Below are 23,308 nucleotides of genomic sequence, written 5' to 3' on the forward strand. Positions count from 1 at the left end.
CAAGCTAGCCAACGTTTGCCAGTTAGCTTGGGTGCTTAACTGCCGTTCTGAGGTCAGAACCCTCGGATCACACCCTAAGCCAGAGCGTCCAGTGTGTACTCTGAACGCTCCGGACACGGAACGCTCTGAATTTACAAACGGACAATGCTCTGGATTTACAAACGCCCAGAGTGCACTCTGGCACTCCAGATTGAATTTACGAACACACCCCACATCTTAAAATGTCTAGCTAGTAATTTGTTATGCTAGCAAGAGGTTGCATAGCAACAGCATCAACTTCTGGTAGACAGGTGAAGCGCTTGTACACTCAACTGAAAGGATACCGTTGGTTTACAGTATGCTATAATGAACTAATGGTGTGGTATATACTCATTAAGTGTGTAGTATTTAGTATGGGTATTCGAACACTGCTCGTGTGTGTTTGTGCTGTCGCCTAAAATAGCTGAAGTGTGTCAGTGAATGTGCTAATCTATTGATTAGCTGTGGAACTGTCTGATAGACAGATCTGTGTTAATACTACTTAAGACAGACTGTCTCACACACGCATGCTTTGTTTTTCTCAGATTGCAATCTGAGTGTGCACATCAAGTTCAACTGAGGCTTTAGTCTGATTGAATTGTTTGGTTTCTGAAACATAATTCAATTCAATTTTAACAAATAGTCCTATCTTATGAAATCTTATTTTATGAAATAACACATATTTAGACAATCGGGCTTTGATTCCATTTGCTATTTTATATATTTTGTATATATTTGTATATTCTACATTGGATGTGATGTTTGTTCTGAAATGCAAATTATTTGACATTCAACATTGTATCTTGACTGTGTCAGAAAAGGAGTGAGTGGGATGGTAGAGAAGGCACAAATATACAGTGCCTTTGGAAAGTATTCAGACCCGTTGACTTTTTCCACATTTTGTTACTTTACAGCCGTATTCTTAAAAAAAAAGGATATTTAGCAATCTACACACAATACCCCACAATGATAAACCGAGAAAAGGTTTGTAGACATTTTTGCAAATGTATTAAAAATAAAAAACAGATACCTTATTTACATAAGTATTCAGACCCTGCTATGAGACTCGAAATTGAGCTCAGTTGTGCTATTTTGTTATTTTTTTTGCATTTTGTGTAACTTATTTGTTTACTTGTGTACATAATGTTACTGCTACTGTCTCTTATGACATGAAAATAACTTCTGGACATGAGAACAGTGAAGGATATCCTGCTTTCACTGGAACAGGCCCAGATCCACACATTTTGTGAAGAAAAGAAGCAGGAAAAGGGGCCGCAGATCGGGCAGCCTTCTGAGAATCCGTAGGCAAGCGAGTAAACTCCATTTACTTCTTGCTAATGTGCAATCATTGGAAAATAATATTGATAACCTACGAATAAGATTATCCTATCAACGGGATATAAAAAAACAAACATCTTATGTTTCACCGAGATGTTGCTGAACGACGATATGGACAATATAGAGCTAGCGGGATTGTCCATGAACTGGCAGAACAGAGATGCTACCTCTGGTAAGACGAGGGGTGGGGGTGTGTGTCTATTTGTCATTAACAGCTGGTGTGCAATGTCTAATATTAAAAAATCCTTGAGGTATTGCTTGCCTGAGGTAGAGTACCTTAGGATAAGCTGTAGACCACACTATCTACCAAGAGAGTTCTCATCTATATTATTTGTAGCTGTCTATTTACCACCACAGAACGAAGCTGGCACTAACACCGCTCTCAACCAACTCTATAACTCTCTAGGTTTTTCCAATGGCAGGGACTGGGAGACTAGTCAGGATCGAGGGAAAGATTAACGGAGCAAAGTACAGAGAGATCCTTAATGAAAACCTAATCCAGAGCCCTGAGGACCTCAAGACTGGGGCAAAGGTTCACCTTCCAACAGAACAACGACCCTAAGCACACAGCCAAGGCAACGCAGGAGTGGCTTCAGGACAAGTCTCTAAATGTCCTTGAGTGGCCCAGCCAGAGCCAAGACTTGAACCCGATTGAATATCTCTGGAGAGACGTGTAAATTGAGAGGATTGCCAAGCTTGTAGCGTCATACCCAAGAAGACTCAAGGCTGTAATCGCTGCCAAAGGTGCTTCAACAAAGTACTGAGTTAAGGGTCTGAACACCTACGTAAGATGTGATATTTCAGGTGTTTTATTAATACATTTTCAAAAATTCCTACAAATCTGTTTGCTTTGTCATTAGGGGGTATTGTGTGTAGATTAAAGGACAAACATCTATTTAATCAATATTAGAATAAGGCTGTAACCTAACAATGCTGAAAAAGTGAAGGGGTCTGAATACTTTCCGAAGGCACTGTATAAGCTAAATTGAAATTAGGATTACACTGAATGTAATCTAAGGATTAGTTAAATATGAATTGCCGTATTAGGCATAACTCAATTTCTACCTTTTTAAGATGCCAAAATAAAAAAATTCAGTATCCTGTTTTTGTTTTGTTTTTCGGGTTGTTTCAGTGAATGCATTCAACAACCTTTGGATGAAGGACTTCCACAGGACCGCCATCTCCAAAGTTCATTCAAAAAGGCTATAATTCTGAACTGGGTTTGATTTAGCTTTTATTATTACCATTTTGTTAATCTTCTAAACTTTGATTGGTAGAAATATATTGCTCAGTTATAATTTGGCTCATCTAAACATCCTAAGGTCAACAGCCCCATAGTATTCACATTTCTCTCATGTAAATTTTGTAGCTACATTCACTCTGCCAAAACAGTACACAGACACTCACCCTTCTAGATAACTTGAAACAGTCTAACCAGACCAAGTCAGTTAAGAACAAATTCACATTTTCAATGACAGGCTAGGAACAGTTGGTTAACTGCCTTATTCAGGTGCTGAACAGATTTTTAATTTGATATTTTTTTACCTTATCAACTCGGGGATTTGATCTTGCAACATTTCGGTTACTAGTCCTATGCTCAAACCACTAGGCTACCTGCCGCCCCGATAGCCTCTCTGGGGCTAGTTGTGAGCTGTCAATAAATTACAAATGTAAATAGGACAATATTTTCATATTGCACATTCTTTAGTTCTCATTAAATGTATAGTCAATTTCTTGTCATTGGAATGTGAAGCTATTGAGAATTTACTGATGGTCCCTCACTAGCCCCACAGCGATAAATTATTTTTACGAGCAGATGCGCTTTAAAACGTATTTATATTGTTCGCATCGAGGACAGATACTGGTTCTTGCCATGTCAGTCTCAAAACTGGCATATGCATTTGTGGACAACCAGAACTATCATATCTAAAATACTGTGTAGTATTGACATGATTGTATGGATTCACACGTCGCTGTATTTGACACACAATGAGAAAAGATCAAACGATTACAACCACATTTTTATTGGTTTGTTTATACCAATCATGACACAGATACATCTATAAACAAAGAATACAAGAACTGTACACTTGTACTTGATACCTAAAACCCACATGAATATTGCTGGTTTGTGTATTTGACAGCTCAAGTGGATGTACAGTTTCTCAGCATCAAAAGGAACCATAGTCAACAGTATGTTTCACACTTATGTCATTAGCTTGGCTAAGAACAAAGAATTCAATTTACAATGTACCATTAAACACTGCATATAGAAAGTTTGAAAACCCTTTTAAACAGCAGCTGTACACATTTATTGCAATGCTATCACAGAACAGAGACAAAACCAATTACACGCAATGCACAGGCCTGATAGGGAGGAACTCCAGTGCTAGGGAATAGGTTTATTAAGCAGAATGGTTAAGGAAAAAAAATGGCATGAGTACAATAGTTAACATACGGAACACAGCTTACAACATTCTAAAACATTTCTCATTATAAACAATAAAACTGTGTTGCCCCTTGAGGAATTCATCCCCACCACACAATACAGGTTACAAATACCGTCCCTCATATAGCCTATGGAATGTTAGTCTCTCAGGCAAGCTCTCTGTTTTGACCGGATCCTGTAAACAACATGCTTGCATGTTCTTGATGCAGCAACCTGGCCCATTCCCACCCCTTCCCCACAGCAAAAATAAAAACATTTGACATTTTACAATAACCGTAATTGTTCTGGAGATGTAAAAATGTGGGATGTGATGAAATCCGTCTCCAAATGTATTTGTTCCATAAAAAAATGTGTTTCTACAATCAAACTACTAAAAAACTTGCATTTAGAAAATAGTCAATAAAAATATTCCCCTGAATTGTACAAGAAAGAGGAATAGGGAGCAGTGATAAAAGATGTGGTTTGAGAGATGTTATTCTGCCGCATCTTCTTTCTGTTCAGGTTCTTCTGTGGCTGGTTCCTGAAAAATCAAAACAACAAATGTTTTTTTTTATTTTTTATTTAAAGAGAAAAAAAAGAGCACCATATCATGGGGAGGCAGGGTAGCCTAATGGTTAGAGCGTTGGACTAGTAACCGAAAGGTTGCAAGTTTAAATCCCCGAGCTGACAAGGTACAAATCTGTCGTTCTGCCCCTGAACAGGCAGTTAAACCCACTGTTCCTAGGCTGTCATTGAAAATAAGAATTTGTTCTTAACCGACTTGCCTAGTTAAATAAAGATTTTTTAAAAAAACAAACAATCGGATTGTTTTTTCATTTATATGTCAGAAGAAATACCTACATATCCCATCAGCCCCTTACCTCTTCCTCAGCTTTGGCTTCGCCATTCTCTGCAGGCGCCTCCTTCTCCTCAGGTGCAGCCTTCTTCACCTCCTTAGCCTTCTTGGGCTTGGGTACTGCCTTCTCCTTCTGTGTGTGTATGTATGTATGTGTATATATGTACACGCACACAATACCTTAAGTCCTTAACTGCACTTAATTTACTATTAAATGTACATTCAACGTGGTTAATGTCAGCACTTCCTCACCTTTGGCTTGGGCTCTGCCTTTGGAGGGGCTGGTTTCTGCAATTAAAGGCATTTTAGCATGTGATTCTTAGCTGCAATTGTCTGTTTTTGGGTGCAAATGAAATGTGTCTACAAAGGTGTGTAATATACTTACATTTACCAATCTCTCAGATCTCCTCTTGGGCTGCAAAATATTTCAAAAGAAAATACCAATTGTTTAATAAAAACGGGAACAGATTGACAACATGGTTGATGCTGGCCCCTGGTGGCAAAGCAACGGAATTGTACTCAACATTTACATACTTGGTAAGAACTTAAGAACCAGTGCCTTGATAAAATACAAATAAAATTATATTTGAGTAATATGTTACTCACCTCTGCTGCCTCAGCATCAGCGTTTGCCTGTGATAAAAGGAGAGAGGAATGTTAGTGACAACTCAGCAGGGCAACCTTGTTAGGTGGGTTTTACTGGGGGAGGGGCAGTTTAAATGCCTTTAGTATTAGATAAATTGTATAATATCTACCTCACTTGCATTGGCAATGTTAACATATACTTCTATGCCAATAAAGCCCTGTGAATTGAAATTGTGTAATCAAAAGTGGGCCTAAGGAGGCAACAGTGTTATGGTCACTGCCATATCTGCTTGTTTGTTCCACTTACATCATCCATAAACTATTTAATACAAATACAGTACATGTCAACTTGCTTCAGTCATTTAAGTAATGAACCAATTAACTTGCCAATAATTAGTACCCTGGGAAAAACTCAATTGCGTGCCCATGGTCACCTTCTCAAACAACATTGGATGGAAAAAGCCCTTCTGACCTTTTCCTCCAATGGGTTTTGAGAAAGGAGACCGGACGCAAGGAGTTTGCAGTTGACATTTTCTCCATGCTGCTTGTGCTCGCTACAGAGGGGAATCAGACTCCTCCCCCCAACGCATTCATTCGTGATAAATGGACATTTGCCAAGCAACATTACTGTCCTCTTCGCAGACCAGCCCGTCTACTCTGCGTTCCCGCCATTCATTCGAATTTCGAACTCTCCGAGATCCTCAGCGACTCAATGGTTACAGAATCTACTAAAATCCCCAGCAACAAGAGCGGCGCTGTGATGTCGACGAATCGCCATTGCATAACTCAGAATTGTCTCGAGCAAACAACAAAATGAAGGGCACACGAAAATAAAAAAATCACACAAGCAAACATTCTACACGATGTAGCGTGGCATGCGTCAACTAAAGCAGATTACGTTGTAACTATACATTTTGATATTGCAAAGCAAGAAAAACGTAAATGTTTGTCTTCCTCACAAGGGCAGCCATGACATACGACTTTGTGCCCTTTTTGAAGAACCCTAGAAGCAGTCTTCTGCATGTGCATACCATACCGCCCACCGAGCGTTGAACATATCCCAACAAATTAAGTTATTTTAATGATATTGCACTAAAGGATACATGTCAAAAGGATACACGGAATTAAATTAAAATGCAATGTTATACAATAAGTGCAGTCATATTTGCTTAAAAAAACATTGATGTCACCAACTTTATTTCTGCAGAATGGCCATCTCACGACATGGCTAACTCCCTACTTCTCTTTGTCTGGCTTTAAGTAAATGTCATTTTTAAACAACCACCATGGGGGAAAAAAAGTGACAAACCCCCCAAGTTACAAGACTGGATAAGGTAAATATAAAGCACCAAGTATTTAACCAGTCTTAATTTCCGAAGAGTAAAATCACAGCGTGACAAGATAAGACGAAGAAAACCCGCCACTTCGTAAATCAAAACAGAGTGATACATTTTAAAACTCCTGACTGCACACAACAGCAGTGTAACAATGTTGCAGCGAAGAGGACCAAAACAACTTGCATTTGTGGCTACATTTCAACAATTGTACGTGCAAAAATAAATGCATTTAATGCAATTGTGTTTTATCTCTCAAATGACACAAAATCAATACAAAAATATTATACTTACTTTGCTCCTTTTAGGCATGGCTGTTTTGCGTATTTGTTAAAAGAAAAAAAGAGGGCAATGTTCCAAAACGGAGCAAGAAAAATACTGTTCGGTATAAGATTCAAACAGTACGTTCTATTACAGCGTAGCGAGACGTTAATGTTCCATTGGAACAAAACTAGCTCAAACCGGATTGGATTCCACCCCCCCTATTCAATTCATTACAGCGCTAACCTGACGGACAAACCACTCTCCGCCCCTGGCCATTGATTGGCTTTAGGAGTCGTCAACACATTTTCAAATCATAGCGAGTTACCTGTGTGGACATCTTTACATGCCAATCAGATCTATATTTATTTGCCTTTCGACGAGGGGTGGGAAACCACGACACCCACTCCTTATACTGTTTTGCTCATACCCTTTATGGCAACATATTGGTTAAAACATTAAGCTCCACATATGGAGAGATTCCCTACACACAATACCCCATATTATCAGAATACAAAGTAACAATGCAGTATTTTCATACACGTAGGATTTTTTGGGGAAATAAATAAAACAGGCCAACGTTACTAGGCAAAATTACAAAATTATCAGTTTTTTTTTATCTACACGGGGTAGAAAGACAAGGGGGTGTGCTTCCCTAGCGACGGATATTGTAAATAATCAAAGGAAAATGGCGACTGTGTACGTCTGGTTGCTGGTCTTAGGGTCTGTGGTCTTGTGCAACCTCGTCAAAATGTTGTTACCTTCAATTTCCTCCTATGTGAGTATGCCATTCATGTGGTAACATTGTGTAGAAATTGTAGCCCAGTTGTACCGGTAAATGTGTGTTCAAACTTTTAAATTGCGCCGGCATGTTTATCTGTAACATTTTAGCACAGAGACATGACATGACGTTCGTTCTACTGGGCGGGATTGACAAAGACCCGCCGGCAGTTAATGGCTGGTTGTGACTGTTCATCTCTCACCAAAACGATGTAATCTTCCCTATGAATTTATTTGACTTGATCCTCCCTTGCTCTTTTTAGCACCATAGGTGTTTTTAGTCGAAGACATTTCCGTGATTCAAGGGTAAATGCTAGATTTGGGTATGTAGTACATTTGAGTTTGAAATCTGGAAAATAACATCACGTGTATAATGGAGTCTAGCTGTGCATATCTCATGTGTTTAGTGCTATGGCAAAGTGATATTGATTCAAATTAGTGTTTTTTTCTTCCATAAGCAACATTTAAACTAATGTAAAATGTTGTCAGATCCTTAAACACCAAATCCCGTGTTGGCCACATAGTAGGCCACAGTAGCAGATAATGTTGTCATGATACCAGCATTTTGACTTCCAAGTTTAATATATACTTGACACTCGATATCTTAACAACAAAACACGAATGCATATGAGCTAAATTAATCGAATGGCGCTTGATCCAGACAGATAAATTCAACTACTACTCTGTTCAATTATTGGAGATATATTAAGCTCAATATCAAATCAACTTCTATTGGTCACGTACACATATTTAGCAGATGTTATTGCGGGTGTAGTGAAATGCTTGAAATCATTATGTTAGAATTGTTTTACTTCAAAGTTTTTCTGAGACAGCCGTGTATGCATGCATTCATTAATACATTATACAATACGTTTGACTTTGTTTTTACCAATATAAATACATAACAACATAATGGTATTTGAATTGTACATCTCTTGATAAACTGGGTGAATTAAGATGTCGTTTAGGGCCTATCCACAATACAAGTTAATGCATATTCAGTAGGAGTGTGTGCATACATTAAGTTACTGAGCTTGTTTTGGCTGATTTCATGGGGCATACATATTGTATGTTACATACAATATGTTTCCCTTACATTTGGGACTTATTTGTTGTACTGATCAACAACATTTACTTAGAAGTAGCTTCTTTGATAAAAATGTGCTCTGTTGCTTTAATCATTAATGACGTCATTCAAAGGAAAGAGGGGAGCAGCCCATCAGAGCAACAGAGGCTATAGATAATCTTTGGGAGAGATTTGAGACCGAGACCAAGACCAAATAAGTGAATGAATACATTTTTTGGAGGCAATCAGCTTTGAAATCAGCATATTTTGTGTTATGGTTTGCATAATATCACAAAGTACTAGGGAAGTGAATTGATGTTAGCTTTAGCTGTCAGCTAGCAAGGAAAGTTAGCCTTCAAAGCTGGAAGCTACTGGTATCTTCTTGCATTGTAAAGTGTTCTAGCCTGTATGGACATTGTTTTGCGAACAGTAATGAACAGTTTAAACATTTCTACATGCTGTGTCACAATATTCAAGTGTGTTAACTTCGGTGCAACATGATTGGGGAGCTAACAGAATGCAGCCCAGACTCCCAGTGCAGGCTTTTTACAGAAGTACCGAAAGTAACAACAATTCTAGTATGAACCGTTTGTCATGGTCTAGAAAAAAAAAACTACATATGTTTCGATATATCATGCAAACACTAATAGCAAATAGAATACTGTCAATACACAAGTATGTTGCCATCAAATCAATAACTGGAGAAAACACATGAATCCCTCTTAATCGGCCATTGATTAGTGCTAATTCCTGCGTTTATTTTGTGCTAACACCCTGCAGTTTGATAACATAATTATCTGTGATGATACCTTACTGCATAGTTCACTTTTAAGCAGGCTACCCCAGCCAGTCACTGCCCAGTAGTTAAGTGAATCAAAATTCAACTCGTGAATAACATGCTTAGAAACCATTAGATTTATATTTTTGGCTGTATTTTCTTCTATTGAAGCTGTCCAAAGTTTTCCAGAACAATGTGGAAGATGAGATAGAGATGAGGGCAGCGATTCAGGCCATGAAGAAGGAGCTTTCTTCCATCAACATGATGGACGAGTTCGCCAGGTACGCACGGCTCGAGCGCAAGATCAACAAGATGACGGACAAGTTGAAGACTTATGGTAATAAGCGGACGGCATTATATCTCTGTCTCTACCCATCAACGCTATGATCGTTTATGTACATGTTCTAGAAATGTCACACCAAAAGGCCTCACACAACACCTTATTCAACACAACCAATATAGTTTATTATCTAAAGTCAACACAGACAAGTATGCATTGTTCCCCAAACTTTTAGATTTTCACAAAATTCAACACTATTAAAATAATGAGACATGGCGGAGGTATCACCAATTGTTTCTCTTCCCTCTCAGCTGATTTAGTAGATGGGGAAAACTCTTTAATAACCAATTTGGTCCATGTCTCTATTGGGGACTAGGCACATGTACACTGAGTGAACAAAACATGAACAACACCTTACTAATATTGAGTTGCCCTCAGAACAGCCTCAATTTGTCGTGACATGGACTCTACAAGCTGTCAAGCATTCCATAGGGATGATGACTCCAATGCTTCCCACAGTTGTGTCAAGTTGCGGTTCCTGACACAAACCGGTGCGCCTGGCACCTACTACAATACCCCGTTCATTTAGTCTAGCCCCCTCTGAATGGCGCCAACAGATATGGAAGCTCTGCTAGCATCTCAGCAACTTTCCAGTATTTAATTTGTTTTGTGTGATATTTCTTACATTATAAGCCCAGAATGTTTTTTTTGTGTTATTACTTACAGCCAGAAATAACTTTTGGATATCAAAGCGGCGGTAACTCACCAGCATTGCGACCAGAAATATGACTTTCTCGAATTGCATCCTTTGATCATACCCCCCAGGGTAATTTAACTTATTCCAGAGGCTGCTCCAAGACACCGCTGGCGGAGAAGAGGTATTCGGAGTGGACTTCTAGTCCAACTCAGGAGGCGTGTACACCATCCACCGCTTCCGAGTATATTACTCGGTAATGTTCACTCCCTGGACAATAAAGTAGACGAGCTCAGGACGAGGATCTCCTTCCAGAGAGGCAACAGGGACTGTAACATACTCTCTCTGAATATCCTGTCCCCGTCCATAAAGCCAGCTGGGTTCTCAGTACATCGCACATACAGGAATAAAGAACTCTCCAGGAAGAAGAAAGGCGGTGGTGTGTTTCATGATTAACTACTCATGGTGTGATTGTGATAAAGTTCAGGAACTCAAGTCCTTGTATTCACCCGGCCTAGAATACCTCAAAATCAAATGCTGTCTGTATTACCTCCCAAGATAATTATCTTCGGTAATAGTCACAGCCGTGTATATTCCCCCTCAAGCCGATTCCACGACGGCCCTCAAGGAACTACACTGGACTTCGTGAAAACTGGAAACCACATACCCTGAGGCCGTATTTATTGTAGCTGGGGATTTAAACAAAGCAAATTTGAGAAAAACACTACTGAAGTTCTATCAACACATTGCCTGTAGTAATCGCGCTTCAAAAACTCTCAACCATTGTTGCTCTCCCTTCCAGAATGGCTACAAGGCACTCCCCTTGCCCTCCCTTCGGCAAATCAGATCACGACTCCATTCTGCTCCTCCCTTCCTATAGGCAGAAACTCAAACAGGAAGTACCCGTGCTGTAAATCAAATCAAATTTTATTTGTCACATACACATGGTTAGCAGATGTTAATGCGAGTGTAGCAAAATGCTTGTGCTTCTAGTTCTGACAATGCAGTAATAACCAACGAGTAATCTATCTAACAATTCCAAAACTACTACCTTATACACACAAGTGTAAAGGGATAAAGAATATATACATAAAGATATATGAATGAGTGATGGTACAGAACGGCATAGGCAAGATGCAGTAGATGGTATCGAGTACAGTATATACATATGAGATGAGTATGTAAACAAAGTGGCATAGTTTAAAGTGGCTAGTGATACATGTATTACATAAAGATGCAGTAGATGATATAGAGTACAGTATATACATAGACATATGAGATGAATAATGTAGGGTATGTAAACATTTAATTAAGTAGCATTGTTTAAAGTGGCTAGTGATATTTTACATCAATTCCCATTATTAAAGTGGCTGGAGTTGAGTCAGTGTGTTGGCAGCAGCCACTCAATGTTAGTGGTGGCTGGTTAACAGTCTGATGGCCTTGAGATAGAAGCTGTTTTTCAGTCTCTCGGTCCCAGCTTTGATGCACCTGTACTGACCTCGCCTTCTGGATGATAGCAGGGTGAACAGGCAGTGGCACGGGTGGTTGTTGTCCTTGATGATCTTTATGGCCTTCCTGTGACATCGGGTGGTGTAGGTGTCCTGGAGGGCAGGTAGTTTGCCCCCGGTGATGCGTTGTGCAGACCTCACTACCCTCTGGAGAGCCTTATGGTTGTGGGCGGAGCAGTTGCTGTACCAGGCGGTGATACAGCCCGACAGGATACTCTCGATTGTGCATCTGTAGAAGTTTGTGAGTGCTTTTGGTGACAAGCCGAATTTCTTCAGCCTCCTGAGGTGGAAGAGGCGCTGCTGCGCCTTCTTCACGATGCTGTCTGTGTGGGTGGACCATTTCAGTTTGTCTGTGATGTGTACGCCGAGGAACTTAAAACTTACTACCCTCTCCACTACTGTTCCATCGATGTGGATAGGGGGGTGTTCCCTCTGCTGTTTCCTGAAGTCCACAATCATCTCCTTAGTTTTGTTGACGTTGAGTGTGAGGTTATTTTCCTGACACCACACTCAGAGGGCCCTCACCTCCTCCCTGTAGTCCGTCTCATCATTGTTGGTAATCAGGCCTACTACTGTTGTGTCGTCCGCAAACTTGATGATTGAGTTGGAGGCGTGCGTGGCCATGCAGTCGTGGGTGAACAGGGAGTACAGGAGAGGGCTCAGAACGCACCCTTGTGGGGCCCCAGTCTTGAGGATCAGCGGGGTGGAGATGTTGTTACCTACCCTCACCACCTGGGAAGTCAGGAAGTCCATTACCCAGTTGCACAGGGCGGGGTCGAGACCCAGGGTCTCGAGCTTGATGACGAGTTTGGAGGGTACTATGGTGTTAAATGCTGAGCTGTAGTCGATCAACAGCATTCTCACATAGGTATTCCTCTTGTCCAGATGGGTTAGGGCAGTGTGCAGTGTGGTTGAGATTGCATCGTCTGTGGACCTATTTGGGCGGTAAGCAAATTGGAGTGGGTCTAGGGTGTCAGGTAGGGTGGAGGTGATATGGTCCTTGACTAGTCTCTCAAAGCACTTCATGATGACGGAAGTGAGTGCTACGGGGTCGTCGTTTAGCTCCGTTACCTTAGCTTTCTTGGGAACAGGAACAATGGTGGCCCTCTTGAAGCATGTGGGAACAGCAGACTGGGATAGGGATTGATTGAACATGTCCGTAAACACACCAGCCAACTGGTCTGCGCATGCTCTGAGGGCGTGGCTGGGGATGCCGCCTGGGCCTACAGCCCTGCGAGGGTTAACACGTTTAAATGTTTTACTCACCTCGGCTGCAGTGAAGGAGAGTCCGCATGTTTTGGTTGCGGGCCGTGTCAGTGGCACTGTATTGTCCTCAAAGCGGGCAAAAAAGTTATTTAGTCTGCCTGGGAGCAAGGCATCCTGGTCCGTGACAATCTGTAACAATGCTAAGGTCTATTCAATGGTGGTCTGACCAATCGGAATCCATGCTTCAAGATTGTTTTGATCACGCGGACTGTGATATGTTCCGGGTTGCCTCTGAGAATAACATTGCCGTATACACGGACTGAGTTCATCAGGAAGTTTATAGGGGATGTTGTTCCCACTGTGACTATTAAAACCCACTGCATTTACACAGAAAGGTGACTGGGAATATGGTTGAATACAAACAGTGCAGTTATTCCCTCCGTAAGGCAATCAAACAGGCAAAACGTCAGGACAGAGACAAAGTGGAGTCACAAGTCAACGGCTCAGACACGAGGGGTATGTGGCAGGGTCTACAGACAATCACAGATTACATAGGGAACACCGTCTTGCTCCCGGACAAGCTGAACACCGTCTTGCTCCCGGACAAGCTAAACACCTTTTCTCGCTTTGATGATAACACAGTGTCACTGATGCGACCCGCTCCCAAGGACTGTGGGCTCTCATTCTCCGTGGCCGACGTGAGTAAGACATTTAAGCATGTCATCCTTCGCAAGGCTCCCGGCTCGACGGCATCCCTAGCCACATCCTCAGAGAATGCGCTGACCAGCTGGCTGGAGTGTTTACGGACATATTCAATCTCTCCCTATCCCAGTCTGTTTTCCCCACTTCCTTCAAGATGTCCACCATTGTTCCAAGAAAGCAAATTAACTGAACTAAATGACTCGCCCTGTAGCACTCACTTCTGCCATCATGAAGTGTTTTGATAGGATCCTTAACTAGCCTATCACCTCCACCTTACCTGACACCCTAGACCCACTTCAATTTGCATACCGCCCCAATAGATCCACAGACGATGCAATCGCCATTGCATTGCACACTGCTCAATCCCATCTGGACAAGAGTAATACCCATGTAAGAATGCTGTTCATTGACTACAAGCATTCAACACCATAGTACCCTCCAAGCTAATCATTAAGCTCGGGGCCCTGGGTCTGAACCCCGCCCTGTGCAACTGGGTCCTGGACTTCCTGACTGGCCACCCCCAGGTGGTGAAGGTAGGAAACAACACCTCCACTAAGCTGATCCTCAACACAGGAGCCCCATAAGGGTGCGTGCTCAGCCCCCTCATGGACTCCCTGTTCACCCATGACTGCGTGGCCACGCATGCCTCCAACTCAATCATCCAGTTTGTAGACGACAGAACAGTAGTAGGCCTGGTTACTAACAATGACTAGACAGCTTACAGGGAGGAGGTGAGGGCCCTCAACATCAACAAAATGAAGGAGCTGATCGTAGACTTCAGGAGACAGCAGAGGGAGCACGCTCCTATCCACATCGACGGGACCGCAGTAGAGATGGCAAAAAGCTTCTGAAATGGTCCACCCACACAGACAGTGTGGTGAAGAGGACACAAAAGCGCCTCTTCAACCCCCAGGAGGCTGAAGTAATTTGGCTTGGCCCCTAAGACCCTCACAAACTTTACAGATGCACAATTGAGAGCATCCTGTCGGGCTGTATCACCGCCTGGTACGGCAACTACACCGCCCACAACCGCAGGGCTCTCTAGAGGGTGGTGCGGTCTGCCCAACGCATCACCGGGGTCACACTGCCTGCCCTCCAGGAGACCTACAGCAACTAATGTCACAGGAATGCCAAAAAGATAATCAAGGACATAAACCACCCGAGCCACTGCCTGTTCAACCAGCTTTCATCTAGAAGGCGAGGCCAGAACAAGTATATATCAAAGCTGGGACCGAGAGACTAAAAACAGCATCTATCTCAAGGCCATCTGAATGTTAAATAGCCATCACTAGCTGGCTACTATCACGGTCACTCAACCCTACACCTTAGAGGCTGCTTCCCTATAAATGGAATCACTGGTCACTTTAATAATGGAACACTAATCACTTTTTAATCATTTTTAAATACTCTTTTACTCATTTCATATGTATATACTGTATTCCAATAAAACAGTAAGGCACGAGGGGGTGTGGTATATGGCCAGTACACCACTGCTAAGGGCTGTTCTTATGCACGATGCATCGAGGAGTGCCTGGACACAGCCTTTAGCCGTGGTATATTGGCCATGCACCACAAACCCTGGAGGTGCCGTATTCCAATTATAAATGGGTTACCAATGTAATTGGAGCAGTAAAAATATTATTTTTTGTCATACCCATGGTATACCGTCTGATATACCACAGTTGTCAGCCAATCAGCATTCAGGGCTCGAAGCACCCAGTTTGTAATGTATTTTAGTCAATGCCACTCTAACATTGCTCGTCCTAATATTTATATATTTCCTAACTGCATTCTTTTACTTTTAGATTTGTGTGTATTGTTGTGAGTTGTTAGATATTACTGCACTGTTGGAGCTAGGATAACAAGAAATTCGCTACACCCGCAATATCTGCTAAATATGTGTATGTGATCAATAAAATTTGATTTGACATACATAATCCGTGTCTCAAGGCTTAAAAATCCTTCTTTACCCTGCCTCCTCCCCTTCATCTATACTGATGTGAAGTGGATTTAACAAGTGACATCAATAAGGGATCATAGACTGACCATGTGAATCCAGGTTAAAGCTATGTCATGGAAAGACCAGGTGTTCTTAATGTATTGTACACTCCCGTGTATGTTAGGAGGAAGGGTAAAAGCTGAGTGCTCATTTGGGGGGGGCATCTGCACAGCTGCAGCCTGTTGCCATCAGCCTTCTCTCGCCTCACTCACTTTTTTCATTTTCCCGCTATAATCTCTGGAGCCCCTGACAGTAACAGAGACAGAAAGGAAAGGGGCTCCATTTCAAGAACGTGTTATTCAGCAGCACACAACTTCCACAAACCACAGTGGCAACCAACCATTATTCAGTCCAAAAGGAACTGATAAAGTGCCTTCAGAAAGTATTCACACCCTTTGACTTTTTCAACATTTTGTTGTTACAAAGTAGGATTAAAATGGATTTAATTGTTATTTATTGTAAACGATCTACACAAAATACCATTCAGCAGCACACCACTTCCACAAGTCACAAAAATAAATAATGGAAAAATAAAATACTAATATATTTTCATTAGATAAGTATTCAACTCTGAGTCAATACATGTTAGAATCACCTTTTGGCATCAATTACAGCTAAGCCGTTTTTGGTAAGTCTAAGAGCTTTGCAAACCTGGATTGTACAGTATTTGCTCATTGTTCTTTGTAAAATTCAAGCTCTGTCAAGTTGGTTGTTGATCATTGCTAGACAGTCATTTTCATGTTTTGCCATAGATTTTCATGACGCTTTTAAAGTCAAAACTGTAACTAAGCCAGGAACATTCGATGTTGTCTTACTAAGTAACTCCAGTGTATATTTGGCTTATCGTTTAAGGTTATTGTCCTGCTGAAAGGTGGATTTGTCTCTCAGTGCCTGTTGAAAAGCCAACTGCACCAGGTTTTGTTTCAGGACTTTGTCTGTGCTTAGCTCTGTTCCTTTTCTTTTTATCCTAAAAAACTCCCTGGTCTTTGCCAATGACAAGCACATAAAATGATGCAGCCACCACCATGCTTGAAAATATGAAGAGTGGTATTCAGTGATGCGTTTTGTTGGATTTGCCCCTAAAAGCGCCATGAAAAGTTATGCTTTGTATTCAGGACAAAAAGTACATTTATTTCACACATTTTTTAGCAGTATGTGTAACCTTTTTATTTAAATAGGCAAGTCAGTTAAGAACAAATTCTTATTTACAATGACAGTCTACCCTGGCCAAACCTGGACAATGCTGGGCCAATTGCGCGCCGCACTATGGGACTCCCAATCACGGCAGGATGTAATGCAGCCTGGATTCGAAGCAGGACTGCAGTGACGCTTCTTGCAACGAGTATGGTGTGCCTTAGACCGCTGCGCCACTCGGGAGCCCTGTCGTGCCTTATTGCAAACAGGATGCATGTTTTGGAATATTGGAATTATTTTCACACTGTCATTTAGGTTATTATTGTGTACTAACTACTATGTTGTTGATCCATCCTCAGTTTTCTCCTGTCACAGCCATTCAACTCTAACTGGTTTAAAATCACCATTGGCCTCATGGTGAAATCCCTGTGCAGTTTCCTTCCTCTTTGTCAACTGAGTTAGGAAGGATGCCTGCATCTTTGTAATGACTGGGTGTATTGATACACCATTCAAAGTGTAATTAATAGAGATGCGGTAGTCATTCATGTTAAACACCTTTATTGCACACAGTTAGTACATGCAACTTATTATGTGACTTGTTCCTCCCGAAGTTATTTAGGCATGCCATAACAAAGGGGTTGAATACTTATTATTATTATTAACTCAAGACATTTCAGCGTTTCATTTTTTAATTAATTTGTAAACATTTCTAAAAACATCATTCCTCTTTGACATAATGGAGTATTGTTATGTCACTGATCTACAAACATCTAAATGTAATCCATTCTAAATTTAGGCTGTAACACATCAATGTGGGAAAAAAGCCTAGGGGTTTAAATACTTTTTGAAGGCACTGTATATACTCGTAGAGGCCATTTTAAGTAGTTCGTACTACACTCCGTTGACATTTAGTTTAAGGGTAGAATGTGCTGTATTGGCTGCATATTCCTGTTCTCACTGGAGTCACAGTAACTCTACCACACCACCTATCATTTCAAATTCATAGTCCAAGGACAATGGCACAGGGAAATAATGCTTAGTAGAAATGTTCATATCTTTAGGGTAGTTGGCTAAAGTGATTAAGTGAATGCAGCTATCGGTATGAATCCATGGAGGGTTTTGAATTATAAATCTCCCATAATCCTCAGGGTAGAGCTGGTGGAGGATGAATGAAGATAAAGGTGACCTTGACGTCAGACACTTCCAGTGGCTTGACCAAAGCTTCTTTGGGGAGGGGCAACACTTCTGCTGACCTCTCTGTCACTGTCTCGCTCAACTCCTAACCAGCTGTTGTACAGTCTCACCTGCTAGCCTTAAAGACAGTTTGGAACAGTTTGTGTATATACAGTGCCTTGCGAAAGTATTCGGCCCCCTTGAACTTTGCGACCTTTTGCCACATTTCAGGCTTCAAACATAAAGATATAAAACTGTATTTTTTTGTGAAGAATCAACAACAAGTGGGACACAATCATGAAGTGGAACGACATTTATTGAATATTACAAACTTTTTTAACAAATCAAAAACTGAAAAATTGGGCGTGCAAAATTATTCAGCCCCCTTAAGTTAATACTTTGTAGCGCCAACTTTTGCTGCGATTACAGCTGTAAGTCGCTTGGGGTATGTCTCTATCAGTTTTGCACATCGAGAGACTGAAATTTTTTCCCATTCCTCCTTGCAAAACAGCTCGAGCTCAGTGAGGTTGGATGGAGAGCATTTGTGAACAGCAGTTTTCAGTTCTTTCCACAGATTCTCAATTGGATTCAAGTCTGGACTTTGACTTGGCCATTCTAACACCTGGATATGTTTATTTTTGAACCATTCCATTGTAGATTTTGCTTTATGTTTTGGATCATTGTCTTGTTGGAAGACAAATCTCCGTCCCAGTCTCAGGTCTTTTGCAGACTCCTTCAGGTTTTCTTCCAGAATGGTCCTGTATTTGGCTCCATCCATCTTCCCATCAATTTTAACCATCTTCCCTGTCCCTGCTGAAGAAAAGCAGGCCCAAACCATGATGCTGCCACCACGTTTGACAGTGGGGATGGTGTGTTCAGCTGTGTTGCTTTTACGCCAAACATAACGTTTTGCATTGTTGCCAAAAAGTTCAATTTTGGTTTCATCTGACCAGAGCAACTTCTTCCACATGTTTGGTGTGTCTCCTAGGTGGCTTGTGGCAAACTTTAAACAACACTTTTTATGGATATCTTTAAGAAATGGCTTTCTTCTTGCCACTCTTCCATAAAGGCCAGATTTGTGCAATATACGACTGATTGTTGTCCTATGGACAGAGTCTCCCACCTCAGCTGTAGATCTCTGCAGTTCATCCAGCGTGATCATGGGCCTCTTGGCTGCATCTCTGATCAGTCTTCTCCTTGTATGAGCTGAAAGTTTAGAGGGACGGCCAGGTCTTGGTAGATTTGCAGTGGTCTGATACTCCTTCCATTTCAATATTATCGCTTGTACAGTGCTCCTTGGGATGTTTAAAGCTTGGAAAATCTTTTTGTATCCAAATCCGTCTTTAAACTTCTTCACAACAGTATCTCGGACCTGCCTGGTGTGTTCCTTGTTCTTCATGATGCTCTCTGCACTTTTAACGGACCTCTGAGACTATCACAGTGCAGGTGCATTTATACGGAGACTTGATTACACACAGGTGGATTGTATTTATCATCATTAGTCATTTAGGTCAACATTGGATCATTCAGAGATCCTCACTGAACTTCTGGAGAGAGTTTGCTGCACTGAAGGTAAAGGGGCTGAATAATTTTGCACGCCCAATTTTTCAGTTTTTGATTTGTTAAAAAAGTTTGAAATATCCAATAAATGTCGTTCCACTTCATGATTGTGTCCCACTTGTTGTTGATTCTTCACAAAAAAATACAGTTTTATTCTTTATGTTTGAAGCCTGAAATGTGGCAAAAGGTCGCAAAGTTCAAGGGGGCCGAATACTTTCGCAAGGCACTGTATATTATGACTATAGTTTTTTGTTTGTTTTGGTCTTCGTCAAGGGTTTTCTCAGCTGTTCGTGCACACAAATGTTTCTAGTGGCAAGCCAAAGTTTGTAGCCGAAGTCTATGCCCCTTCGTCGGTGATTGGTCAACAGTAGGGATTCTTCAATGAAGTGTTTGTGGTCATTCATCGAGAGACAAATCGGTTTCACCGACTTCGCTTTACCTCAAGAAATGCTTTTGTGTGCACGAACAGCCGAAGAAACCCTTGCCGAAGACCAAAACGTCACATAATGCCATCATAATATATGCACAAACTGTTCCAAACTGTTTCGGATGGGAAGCCTGCGTACACCTTTACAGTCCCGTTGTGACAAATTGTCTCTGTGGGGAAACCACACCCAGTCGTCAGTTTGTTGTCTGAAGTTTGCATTTTCCTTTCTTCCCTCAGTTAAATCCAGAACTGGTCAGCAGACCAAAATCAAATGGGTCGTCAACATAGTGTATTATATTCTGCAGGTAAGTGAAGTAGAGCAGATTTATTGTTATTATTATTTTTTACATTTATTGGTATATTTTTATAGTAGCTCGGATTATTTCACAATCCTGCAATAGGAAACTATGCAAATATTTAATCGAGATTTGGGACTGGGGATGATGACTGACCCCCCCCCCCCCCCCCCCCGCCTTCCGTCTCTCCAAGGCTGTGCTGATGATCTCTCTGATCTGGAAATACTATGCTGACCCAGTGACGGTCTTGCCCAGTAAGTGGATTTCTCCTCTAGAGCGAATGGTGGCCTTCCCATCTGGAGTAGCAGGTAAAACAGATTACAGCGCCTGCCCTGAGAGGGGCTCTAACACCAGTAGGGGTTGCGGCTCAAATGCCACCCTATTCCCTATATTGTGCACTACTTTTAACCAAAGGACACTCTTCAAAGTAGTGCATTAGAAAGGGAATAGAGTGCTATTTCAGACACACAGGGATATTTCAGGATAACATAACTTACTGTACAGTGTATAGCCTACTCTACTTTGTACCTGTAGCTTCCTTTAGGTATGCAGATAGCTCTACTGTTTATATAAATGAACTGTAATGGAGGTAAATGAGGATTGTATTAGTGTACTATTCAATCCATTCAACTCAATCCATTCAACTCAATGTCTGTTTTGTTTTAAAGCTCAAAGAGAGCAGAATGAATACCAGTTCCGTCATCTTTAAAGAGTAATTTTTGAGCAGATGTTTCCTCAGCTCTATTTAAACCCAAAAGTATGTTTCTCTAAGAACAGTAATACCTATGGATCACTTCTAAATCCCTGCCTGTGGATTTGTCACATTTTTATGATTTAAATTGTTTGGCTTGATCTGTGATTGAGAATCTTGATCGTTTACAATTTTAAATGAGGTTCGATGACATTGATCTGGTCTCTGGGTCTGGATCTAAACGGTAATATAATGATTATTCATTCACCTGCTCTTGTGCCTGTGTTTCAGGTGGTGTTGGAATCACATGCTGGCTCGTTGTTTGTAACAAGGTAGTGGCTATAATTCTCCAAGCGGTGGCTTGACAGCCTAAACTTGACTGTCTACTTTGAGACCAAATTATGCAATTGTTGTTGCTATTTAGTTCAATTAATGAGAAGATTTGTAAATATTTTTCATACACTGGCCTTGATATTTAAATGTTTTGTGTTTCTTTTTTTTTGTTTCACTGCATTTTGATAAACCAGCAGGGTTGTTTTGTTGCATTTTCTTTCTTTCCAAATCCATTCCTCTTCATGAAACTAGTGTGAAAAATTGTGGCTTAATACTTTGGTTACAATTTGTTCGTATTCTGAAGGATTCAAGCCATATCATTATTTTACCTACATGACAGTGTTCTGCTTTCCATTTGTGTTTGTCGGTTGCCTACTTTTCTAAACCTCTTCCAGAATTATTCTTGTGGTTGCCATATCAATAAAAACATGCCAAACATTATTTGTGCCTGGATTTATAAGTTAAGACATACAGTACCTTTCAAGGATAAATGTCACGGAAGATTAAGGCTGTTATAGAAAGTGCAAGGTCAACCTCTAGCTAGTCTATTCTAAATTAGATGCCGATTGGAAAGTGAATCAAAACTCACGCAGTAGGCCTACACGAAATATACTTTTTTTTAAAGTGTTTCGACACTGAACAAAAATATAAATGCAACCATTTCAAAGATTTGCCTGAGTTACAGTTCATAAACTCAAAATAAATAAATAAACGTCCCTTTTTCAGGACCCTGTCTTTCAAAGATAATTTGTAAACATCCTAATAACTTCACAGATCTTCATTGTAAAGGGTTTAAACACTGTTTCCCATGCTTGTTCAATGAACCATAAACAATTAATGAACGTGCACCTGTGGAACGGGCGTTAAGACACTAACAGCTTACAGACGGTAGGCAATTAAGGTCACAGTTATGAAAACTTAGGACACTAAAGAGGCCTTTCTACATTTGAAAATCACACCCGTGGGACAGGTACAGGATGGCAACAACAACTGCCCATGTTTACACCAGGAATGCACAATCCCTCCATCAGTGCTTAGACTGTCCCCAATAGGCTGAGAGAGGCTGGACTGAGGGCTTGTAGGCCTGTTGTAAGGCAGGTCCTCACCAGACAACACCGGCAACAACATTGACTATGGGCACAAACCCACCATCGCTGGACCAGACAGGACTGGCAAAAAGTGCTCTTCACTGACGAGTCGCGGTTTTGTCTCACCAGAGGTGATGGTTGGATTCACGTTTATCGTCGAAGGAATGAGCGTTACACCGAGGCCTGCACTCTTTAGCGGGATCAATTTGGAGGTGGAGGGTCTGTCATGGTCTTGGGCGGTGTGTCACAGCATCATTGGACTGAGCTTGTTGTCATTGCAGGCAATCTCAACGCTGTGTGTTACAGGGAAGACATCCTACTCCCTCATGTGGTACCTTTTCTGCAGGCTCATCCTGACATGACCCTCCAGCATGACAATGCCACCAGCCATGCTGCTCGTTCTGTGCATGATTTCTTGCAAGATAGGAATGTCAGTGTTTTGTCATGGCCAACGAAGAGCCCGGATCTCATTCCCGTTGAACACGTCTGAGACCTTTTGGATCGGAGGGCTAGGGCCATTCCCCCCAGAAGTTTCCGGGAACTTGCAGGTGCCTTGGTGGAAGAGTGGGGTAACATCTCACAGCAAGAACTGGCAAATCTGGTACAGTCCATGAGGAGGAGATGCACTGTAGTACTTAATGCAGCTGGTGGGCACACCAGATACTGACTGTTACTTTTGAATTTGACCCCCCCCCCCCCCCCCCCCCCCCCATTTGTTCAGGGTCACATTATTCTATTTCTGTTAGTCACATGTCTGTGGAACTTGTTCAGTT

General features: G+C 41.4%; 2 protein-coding genes across 9 annotated transcripts; one reads left to right on the top strand and one right to left on the bottom strand.

Annotated features, from left to right (window-relative positions):
- Positions 1 to 3,359: 3,359 nt before the first annotated feature.
- LOC110537432 (uncharacterized) lies at positions 3,360 to 6,993 on the bottom strand. Its single transcript, XM_021623471.3, has 6 exons — positions 6,854 to 6,993; positions 5,247 to 5,273; positions 5,026 to 5,055; positions 4,893 to 4,928; positions 4,666 to 4,773; positions 3,360 to 4,325 (listed from the first exon to the last, which is right to left on the bottom strand). Exons 1-6 carry the CDS (start codon positions 6,869 to 6,871, stop codon positions 4,278 to 4,280), a joined length of 267 nt encoding a protein of 88 aa, XP_021479146.1. The 5' UTR covers positions 6,872 to 6,993; the 3' UTR covers positions 3,360 to 4,277.
- A 143-nt stretch (positions 6,994 to 7,136) lies between these two features.
- LOC110537431 (guided entry of tail-anchored proteins factor 1) lies at positions 7,137 to 21,888 on the top strand. Of its 8 annotated transcripts, none has more exons than XM_021623468.3 (5): positions 7,137 to 7,598; positions 9,616 to 9,781; positions 20,365 to 20,432; positions 20,617 to 20,731; positions 21,406 to 21,888. In XM_021623468.3, the coding sequence occupies exons 1-5, from the start codon at positions 7,509 to 7,511 to the stop codon at positions 21,477 to 21,479; spliced, it is 513 nt and encodes a 170-aa protein (XP_021479143.2). In that variant the 5' UTR covers positions 7,137 to 7,508; the 3' UTR covers positions 21,480 to 21,888. The 8 variants fall into 8 exon arrangements, with proteins under 8 accessions (XP_021479143.2, XP_021479145.2, XP_090048381.1 ...); XM_021623470.3 differs by having other exon boundaries at positions 7,147 to 7,598; positions 20,617 to 20,677; XM_090192255.1 differs by having other exon boundaries at positions 7,594 to 7,812.
- The last annotated feature ends 1,420 nt before the right edge of the window (positions 21,889 to 23,308 follow it).

This window comes from Oncorhynchus mykiss, chromosome 12 (assembly GCF_057628025.1).
Source record: "Oncorhynchus mykiss isolate SJ-2025 chromosome 12, ASM5762802v1, whole genome shotgun sequence".
NCBI lineage: Eukaryota > Metazoa > Chordata > Actinopteri > Salmoniformes > Salmonidae > Oncorhynchus > Oncorhynchus mykiss.

What these genes read in the sequence shown, in the direction of transcription:
- LOC110537431 (XM_021623468.3), top strand. Translation starts at nt 7,509, where the DNA reads ATGGCGACTGTGTACGTCTGGTTGCTGGTCTTAGGGTCTGTGGTCTTG. An exon ending in GGACAAGTTGAAGACTTATG is followed by an intron (nt 9,782 to 20,364) that starts GTAATAAGCGGA and finishes TTCTTCCCTCAG; the next exon opens with TTAAATCCAGAACTGGTCAG. An exon ending in TAGTGTATTATATTCTGCAG is followed by an intron (nt 20,433 to 20,616) that starts GTAAGTGAAGTA and finishes CGTCTCTCCAAG; the next exon opens with GCTGTGCTGATGATCTCTCT.
- LOC110537432 (XM_021623471.3), bottom strand. An exon ending in GATCTGAGAGATTGGTAAAT is followed by an intron (nt 4,929 to 5,025) that starts GTAAGTATATTA and finishes CTTTAATTGCAG; the next exon opens with AAACCAGCCCCTCCAAAGGC. An exon ending in AGGCAGAGCCCAAGCCAAAG is followed by an intron (nt 4,774 to 4,892) that starts GTGAGGAAGTGC and finishes ATACACACACAG; the next exon opens with AAGGAGAAGGCAGTACCCAA.